Source organism: Squalius cephalus (genome assembly GCF_949319135.1).
Source record: "Squalius cephalus genome assembly, chromosome: 3".
In the NCBI taxonomy this organism is placed as follows: Eukaryota; Metazoa; Chordata; class Actinopteri; order Cypriniformes; family Leuciscidae; genus Squalius; species Squalius cephalus.
This window is the reverse complement of record NC_137124.1, coordinates 27616796-27625897: the sequence shown is the minus strand read 5'-3', so window position 1 is coordinate 27625897 and position 9102 is coordinate 27616796. Positions and strand designations below refer to the sequence as shown.

At 37.4% G+C, this 9102-nt stretch overlaps 2 protein-coding genes across 5 annotated transcripts in view; both read right to left on the bottom strand.

Moving 5' to 3' along the window:
- ncapg2 (non-SMC condensin II complex, subunit G2) overlaps positions 1-7705 on the bottom strand; it is a 130574-nt gene extending 122869 nt beyond the window's left edge. Inside the window, exon 1 of the mRNA XM_079865616.1 lies at positions 7701-7705. The gene's annotated coding sequence lies outside the window, so the exon portion shown is untranslated. The remainder of the gene's footprint in view (positions 1-7700) is intronic.
- The window catches only part of sorcs2 (sortilin-related VPS10 domain containing receptor 2), a 187712-nt gene continuing 179330 nt past the window's right edge, over positions 721-9102 (bottom strand). The window contains exons 22-27 of one of the 4 annotated variants that reach the window (XM_079865607.1): positions 7214-7326; positions 6982-7104; positions 6491-6590; positions 5391-5493; positions 4711-4943; positions 721-4028 (exon numbers count right to left, since the gene is read on the bottom strand). In XM_079865607.1, coding sequence (XP_079721733.1) covers positions 3964-4028; positions 4711-4943; positions 5391-5493; positions 6491-6590; positions 6982-7104; positions 7214-7326 — 737 coding nt within the window. In that variant the 3' untranslated portion in view covers positions 721-3963. The remainder of the gene's footprint in view (positions 4029-4710; positions 4944-5390; positions 5494-6490; positions 6591-6981; positions 7105-7213; positions 7327-9102) is intronic. The other 3 variants (XM_079865608.1, XM_079865610.1, XM_079865609.1) reach the window with 3 other exon arrangements.

Sequence of the window (9102 nt, the reverse complement as noted above, 5' to 3'; positions counted from 1 at the left end):
ACATCCGTTCTCATGATAATGATTAAGAACCTCAGTAGCACTTTATTTTACAGTCCTGTTCCCCATGTACATACTATGTACTTATTATAGTAATTGCAATAACAGGGGTATTAACTAGGTACTAACCCTGAATCTACCCCTACACATAACCTTAACCCATGTAGTTACCTTACATTAACCAGTTCTTAGGTAAGTACACTGTAAGTACACGCAAGTGCATGTACTGTGAAATAAAATGCTTATGTTCAAATATGTGCACTATGACGTTCAAGTAGAGTGTACCTGCATGTACCACAGAAGAAAAAGTGAATGACAGAAAATGTAAAGGTCCATGCATCTACAGAAATCTTAACACTTTAATTCAGTAGAATAATCTGACCTCAGGGTTTGCAAGTCTTAAAGAGTGCCTTACAGATTACAGTACTGAGAACCTGTCGTTACAATATTTAAAGCTGTTTAGAAATTCTCATTAAATATTTGGTTTAATTTAACATGCTTCATATTTGGTTCTTAAAAAAAATAAAAAAAATAATTACCAAACTGCATTGTATTCAACTGTTTTGTACTTTATTCACTGCTGGAATTGAAATGCATAAACTAAATCACAAATAATAATAAAATAAATTGACGTTATGGTCATGAAAAGGAGGCATCAACATCAAAGGTTTTATATACGTACGTTTCAATCCATAGACTGAAAAAAAAAACAGGCATCAGCTTAATGAATAATGTTAAAACTTTATTAAACAGCTCAAACTAACAAAACAAATCTTTACAGTTAGTGTGTTTGTATTCAGACACGCTGATTAAGTGCTTTTCACTTGTTGCAGTGGAGTCAAAAACATTTACATTATAAAGGAACAAGAACAAATGAAATTGAACAAAATACAGAATCAGTTCAACTGTGTCTCTCCACCACACTTGAGTCTTAATTTCAGAAAGGATCCTGGTGTGTATTTATGAAGTGTCCTTGTTGCTGGAGAGTGCCATTCCTAAAGCTAAACTGATGCAGAAACATCTCTGAATATGAGATGTTTCTCCAATAACAGTCAAGCAATGATTTTCACTTCATGATAGATGACACACCAGACGCCACTAAATAACTTTTCATACACAGGCTAAAAAAGACAGTTCAGCTTCTGGTGCAATAAGTCCACACCATTTGCATTGTGTAGAAATGAACAAGCTTGTGAAATTGCTATACATAAACTGATCAGTGTAGAGATGCTGTCTTTTTGGTTTATGCTAAGAGAATCCATTGACCCAAGACCGTCATCAAACTTGGAAAAATATAGGCTGCTCAATCTCCAAACAGAATGTATTAAAGAGACAGTGAACCTGCACATCATATTCATATTTGGTCAAGACTTCCCGAACTGATTCTCTCTGATGTAGTGTGATGTAAGATGCACAGCGTCTTTCTCAGTTGAAAATGACGTGTTCCCTGAACCCACCTGAACAACACTGTACAAGCCATTAACTGTGATTAGTGCAAGTGAGAGACCCTAATCCATAAAACACTAGTGATTCCCACAAACTGTCCATTCAGACAGACACCTTGATTTAAATAGCTGAACCCTTGAAATGACGAAACAAAATCAGTATGCACACAGACGGAGTGCACCACTTTTCACACAGTTCTTTAGTCGTGTGAGTGTGAATGTTATAGATATAGATGTGAAATATTAAGAATACCCTTCAGTAAACAACGCCGAATAAAGACAAAGATGCAGAAGTGATCATTTCACGTCCACGTAGAACTCCTGAATTCAAGAAAACCCAGTGCGAGGCATTTGGGAGAAAACAGTGCACATTTTGGTCTATTGAAAGTGTCATATTTAGGAGGGGCTATATACAGAAGGATCTATGTACACTTTGTTATATATACAAGCCAAACGATAGGGAACGTAACTGTGTCCTTCCTTCTACGCCTAATATAGGCTTATACACACAATACACCTGACAGGTAGCGCACGCTACGCTGTGAATCATCCTGTGTTGTTGACTCCCTGTCAAGATCCGATGGCTGATGCTTGAGGAAATGTAAAGTCCAATAAATAAACAAGCATATGAATTTAGCTAGCGTTCACAAAGGATTTCAACGATGAACAATGGGATTTGATTTTTTTAGGGGATAATGTTTCATTATGCAGTGAAGATGCCTTAGAAGATGGACTATAATCTAAATGATGAATATTTGGCACTGCAGTTCTTGGAGAAAACAGACAGGAATAGGTCTCCGGGGGCAAACTGACTATTTCCAGAGGCAACGTCCCGGGCCCTATCGTAGGGACACCCACAAAAAAGATGTCATGGGCTGCATCCGAAATTGCGTGCTCAACTGAGTAGGTACTTATTTTCCGGCCGCTAAAAAAGTACGTTCAATATAGTATGAGTGTGTGTAGTATGAATGTAATCCGGACATACTACATCCGCCATCCTGCCAAGGTATCAAGTGACCTTCCAGCGTCAGTTGAGTCACTTCACTGCCATTCACAAATCCTCTCATGTAAAGTGTCAATCATTTGCACATTTCAGAATGGCACCCTACACACTGATGGTCTTCCTCTGAGTCTGCACTTCTGTGACGTAACGCTGCTTTGACTGTCGGGAAGAAGTCTACTGTGGCGAGCAGTCGACAAAAGTGCGCATCAAGGCCACATATCAACCGCAAAGGGGCGCTCGCGAGCACACTTCTGAGGCCTAAAATGACAAATGGGACACACTATGGTCTCGTGGATTTAATGGACACACGCACGTGGCAGCCATTGTTAGTCCACAAGACTGAAAGTACATATGAAGTGTGCCATTTGGGACAGGGCCAATCTCGTTGGAAGTAGTAGGTAATCTGGGTACTTTTTCCTTTATCTTTTAGCACTGTGAATTCGGACATACCTCTTTTGTCACGTACTGTTTTTCACCTACTAAATAGTAGGAAAGAATGTGATTTCGGATGCAGCCCTGGGCCTTGTAAACGTAAGCGCCGACCCTGATAATTGGTGCAGGTTTTCCCAGAAACACCAAGATTCTAGCTGTGCTGATTCGGCAGTAACTGGTATCTCATTTCTTGCACCTGCCTTTTAGACATAAATCGAGACATTATTTGCTTGCTAAAAAAGGCAAAACATGTATGTCTGCATTTCTTGGGCAAAGTAATCAGTTATCGATCATCATCGCAATGACTAATTTCACCATAGCTATTAATGATGTATGACTAACATGTTGCAGAATCAGATGAGACACAGACAAAAATTACTTTACTGCATAGCATATCCACGAAACAGGGCAAAATAATATATTTTGTTATTAATTAAAGCATGTGATGTGTTATTGCATATGAAAAGTGATGGGTTCAACTAAAATTTCTTTAAACAATGTTTACAACAGAATAAAAAGAAGGTGATGGAGAATATCTTAAGTGTCCCTTTGGCTATATCTAACAAACGTTGCTTCCCCTGAATTAAATGTGTATCATATCCTGCTCTATGTGCATCGCAGCACATCTGCAGCACATCTGCTCGGCCTTCACTCACCTTTCAGTCTCATCTGAGTTTTACAGTGACCACGACAACTCAGTGGCCTGAGAGAGTCAAAAAACACTAATTAGAACGAAAGAAAAAACACAGGAGAGGACACAAAACAAGCCAGTGAAAAAGATGGAAAATAAAGCATTTGTCAACGAGTTTCTCCCTGGGCATTAGTAAGTGCTCCCGTGATAAGAGCAAATGAGAGACAGACAGGAAATATATGTGAGCGTACGTGGTCATCAGCAGAAGGCTACAAAATCCACCTTCTGGAATGAGGGAACGGAGGCTGGAAAAGACAGAGAGAAGATAGAGAGAGGAGGAGGAGGAGAAGGTTTGGTGCAGGTGTGTCTCTGCTCTCTCTTCTGAAGGGTCAGATCTGGAGAGAACAGGAAGGCATAGTCTATTGTGCTCATCACTGGCACCTCCACATTGGTCATCAGCTGGTCAGGTAACTGTGCAGCTCCCTTGAGTTTATGCTCAACACCACCCCTGAGTGGTTGCCTGGCAACAAGAACATCAGAAACAGGTCTTGTTAAACAGCAGGTGAAAAAAAAATGCACTCAAGGTTGTTGAACAATGTAACACATGTAGACATTTAATAACGATACCTACAGATTATACTGGATCAATTATAAGTTAGTCTTTTTTGGGCTGTGTAGATTTTAATCCAGCAATGTGGTAAATAGTAATTAAATGTTGGAATCACTTTTTTTAAAAATATTAAAATATGAATCATTTTTATGTTGGGTAAAAGTGATAAAGCCTCTTTACCCAATCCTTTACAATAAGGTTGCATTTCATAACATTAGTTAATGTATTAAGAACTGTGAATATTGGTTATTGTTCATTTCTACATATACATAAAAACAATTCTTCATATTCAACACAATATTTTTTAAGCTTTCCGTTTAACATTAGTGTATTATGAATGAACATGAATTAACAGTGAACAATAATAATTGTATATAAATAAACATTCACGTAAATTAATAAATGCTTTAAAGTATAGTCCATGATACCTGATGCATTACCTAATATGAACAAATTGAACCTTATTGTGAAATGTTATCCAAAACAAAAATCAAATAATGGCATCATTTCTGAATAACTGATGTTAGACTGATCACAACTTTCTTGTTAGTAATGACTGGTTAGTCTAGGGTAACTGTGAATTTGCTTCTACCTCCAGTGTTACCTAGTGTCTGCGAGTCAAGGTCGTCATCAATGAACTCCTCGCCTTGAATGATATTCTGCGTGTCCTCACTGTGATTGACAGGGCTGGTCATTTCCTGCTCCTTCTCATTGCGCATCTGGGCGTAGACGTTTCGCCCTGGCAGTTTTCTGAAACGCAGCCAGGGACGCGTTAGGCTGCTCTCCTCTGGCCTCAGCAAGGAACCATGGTTTTTGTAGTTTTTCCTGTCACAGTTTTGTAGTTCATGTTCTGTTATATAAGCTGGCTGTCAATTAGACAGGGGGACTGAGCATGCATTCTTCTGTGATGGGGTATGACAGGACAGTGAAACTGAAAGATTAAAGCTTCTCTAAAAAACATAGTGGATGTGGTTGTGCATATGTGTAGCATGCAATTCAGTGATGGGCAGCAAGACACAATGGGTGTGTGCATGTTATACCTACAAAACAGACAGCTCTGATATGAAGTTATATCAGCTGTATTCACTCCATCCATTTGGAAATTGGATTTATAGAGTAAATAAAATGTTTGTCCTAATAACCCACATCAGCAATGACAGGAAAGTGTTCTAAATATGTGAAATAGCCTATACTTTTCAAAATTGTAGCATTTTCAAAATGTAAATGAATTGTATTTTATGAATAGAAAAAAAACTGAAGTAACTGCCAAACCTTTTAAACTTGAAGAGTATGAATGCTGCAGCAGAGATCAGGCTTATGAGGAGAAAGACAGCGAGAGCCCAAACACCTGGACCTGCAGCAGCCAGACGAGAACCTGCAGGAGACCAGCTTCTGTCATCAGCATATATAGCGTTATCAAACCCTTGCTCACATTTCTCATTCATTTCATACCAATTTTGACTTTGCTAAACTTTGAGGTCTTCAATCCTGCTCCTGGAGGGCCACTGTCTTGCAGAGTTTAGTTCCAACCTGCTTCAGCACACCTGCCTTTGAATATTCAAGCGATTCTGAAGAGCTTGATGAGCTGATTCAGGTGTGTTTGATTAGGGTTGGAACTAAACTTTGCAGGACAGTGGCCCTCCAGGAGCAGGATTGAAGACCTCTGCTTTAAAGGCACAGTTTACGCTTGATGAGAGAAATCTCGTTTTTGGGTGAACTATCCTTTTAATCGTCACCTGACTCACTTTTTAGAAACTTACCAAACACTTTAAAAACAAACATACAAATAAAACCAATTCAAAATCAGAACCAAAATCACACAAATCACACACAAATGTACACACCTTGTGTGGATGAAGCCATTTGTGTGGCTGTGATACAGACAACATCAACAACAAAAAAATTACCAAAAAAAAAGAATAAAAACCACAACAAATGATCTTTAACGGAAAGTTTACAAAAAAACAATACTCAAACATGCATGTGTTATTAAAACTAAGAAGCACTGTGACTTTGACAAGCTCAAAACTCAAACAGAAATGCAAGCCAACAGAAGCATGCATAAAGAGTAAATGAAGTCAACTCAACGTAAAGACTAGACCAGAAAACAGAACAGAAACAAGACATTATTCCATTATTTTCGCATTATTTTAGCAAGACAATATTCTTAAAGTGAAGAGGACACTTCTAAAAGCGAGAGGTAATTGTGACGCACCAGTCTCTGTTGTGCTGGCAGACATTTCACTAGTTATAGGTCCTTAGAAATACATTGTATGTTTTAGTAATTATTGATGAAGGGCTTGCTGTAAAACTATAATTATTAAGTGACTCTTGGTTGTTGAAGGTTGTGGAATCTGTTTTATTTTGCTCACCTGAATCGGAGGCTGCCAGAGTCACCAACACTCGTAACCCTCCTCTCACAATGAAGCTCACATTGTTCTCACTCAGAACCTGCTTTATGGTGGGAACACGCTACAGAAATGAAGAACACACACACAAGTTTAATACTAACAAACATCACTTCAATACTCATGACTGGTAACACTTTACAATCAGGTTTCATATGTTACCATTAGATAACTACATTACTTAACATGAATAAGAATGAACAATACCTCTACAGCATTTATTAATCTTAGCTAATCTCAAAATTTCCTACTACACTTTTAAGATCAAAATGTTCTCTCTGTTTACATTCGATTCAATGAACTCTATATCGTGTTTTTTCCTGATAGTATCTGACAAGTTGTTTGCGGATGTCCATTTTAGGCCACCGTATCAACAATTCTATTGCTGGACTAATGTTTTGTTGAATGAGCATCTATCTCTTCTCATTCGAGTGGCTTCTTCATAGAACACCTACCTTATCCACAAACACACTCCTCTTCACTGGTGTGCTGACTGGAGGAAGAACATACAGGTCTGCAGTGGTGGGAAGACCAGGCTTTACCATGGTAACCAAAGAGTCCTGAGGAACCCCTGTGAGCTATTAGACAAAGAGTTCGATATGATGAGTACAATGTAAAATGTTTTACAAAAAAACAAACAGAGCTCTAATGTGTGTGTATGTGTATGTTAATGACTGAAGCGAGAACCTTAGCAAGAATTGTGGTTACGACTTGTCCCACATCTTGTCTCCATTCAGGGATGTTTGGGTTAAAGCGGTCCAAATTGCGACTGAAACTCAATGGGATGACCTGGAAATGATCTGAAGAGAGACGTTTAAGGTGTCATGATGAACATTAAAAGTTAATACTGCAGTTGAAAAAAAAAAAAATCAGGCTGTATAAAGTAAGAGATGTTTTTATACAGTATAATGAATCATGGCAACTAAAAATGTGCTGTCAATCAAAAACAAAGGACAGGTTCTATATTTAGACTAGAAAAACAGCACAGCAACAGTTTCAAAATCAGTTAGGAATTGTTTAACCAAGAAAATCAAATTTTAATTTACTCACCCTCATGTCGTTCCAAACGCATATGCTGTTATTTTTTTCAGTGGAACACAAACATTTTTTGAAGAATCTTGCCATACAACAACAGTTTTATTTTAACAAACAGGGTTCTGATATGTTCAAAAACACCCAGAAGATTTATATATTGTATTCTCACTGTCTATCAGTCAGGCTCTCACACACAAAATTTTTTTTTTTTACTATAGCAAAGCAAAGCAAATGGGTTTGGAATGACATGAAGGTGTTTAAGTAGATAAATAATGACATAATTGAAATTTTTGGATGATTTTTCATCTGACCCGAAAAATATTCTGTAAAAAAAAATCGCATAACCAGTTAAAAAGATGTGATCTAAAAAAAAAAGCACTGAAAATTTTACAGCCAAGTCATTTGTCTACAGACATTTAGGTTGCAATGTCATCCAACTTAATTTATTAAATTACGTAACCCAACAGGTTCAATTTGAGTTTGAGGACAAACAATATGAACCAGTGAAGTGACACAGTTGTGCACAACAGTTCTTCATTCTGCATTCAAGCTGAACATTGTCTCTGAGGAAGACTGTCATTTCTGCTTTCCAAGCATGACCTCATCCTATCACACCACACTCATAAATATTCAATCCAGCTCGGGAATCGCATGAATATTTTATTTCTATTTAACAAGAAAGAAATATGGTTTAGAAAGATTTTAAATGTCACACAAATCAAGAAATGAAACAGTACCAGTACATTGATTGTTCTCAATCTGTTTCAAACTCTGTAGTATTGATATATTGTTCCTCTGAATGATGGTTATCTTAGGGTGTATGTGTGTATTTAATCATTTACTATCTGTGGTTGTCACAAAATCCTTGTGGTTTTGGATTATTCGTCCCACATACTGGGCAGACTGGGGTAAAAAAAATTGGTCCTGGACTTTCTGTCCCCGTTTCACAACACACCAAACCATAACACACCGGTTCACAATGTTTAGAGCAATTTAACATCACTTACTAACATAAAAATACAACACAATAATATAACATAAATGCTATTTTTGCTTTTTGTGCTCATCACTTACAGTAATGAACATCTGGCACACTTAAGCCATACAAGTTATAATTTGTATAGTCTTTCTTAGTGCTACCAGGCAAATAGAATTTAAAATATTTTTTACACAGTTCAGTTAAGTATCACTAATGATTAACTATACCAAAATCAAATAATTTGAATGTTGCACAGGAGCCATGTGGACTGCCTTCATGGTGCTTTTAGTGGTTGTATTTGTCCTTTTTGGAGCTTGACAGATCATGCTTTCCTTTTGTGGAACACAGTGTAAACATTCTTCTGTTATGTTTTGTGAAAAAACTGGATCAAATGGGTTTGGAATGAAGTAAGGGTGAGTAAATGATGAAAGAGTTTTCATTTTTAGGTGAACTGTCCCTTTAATTGGCTGCTTCTTTTTAAGCACAGACCAGACATGGACATGCCTGGACAAAAATAAAATGTTTGCATTTAATGAAGCATGGTCTTTTCTGAAAGAAGACA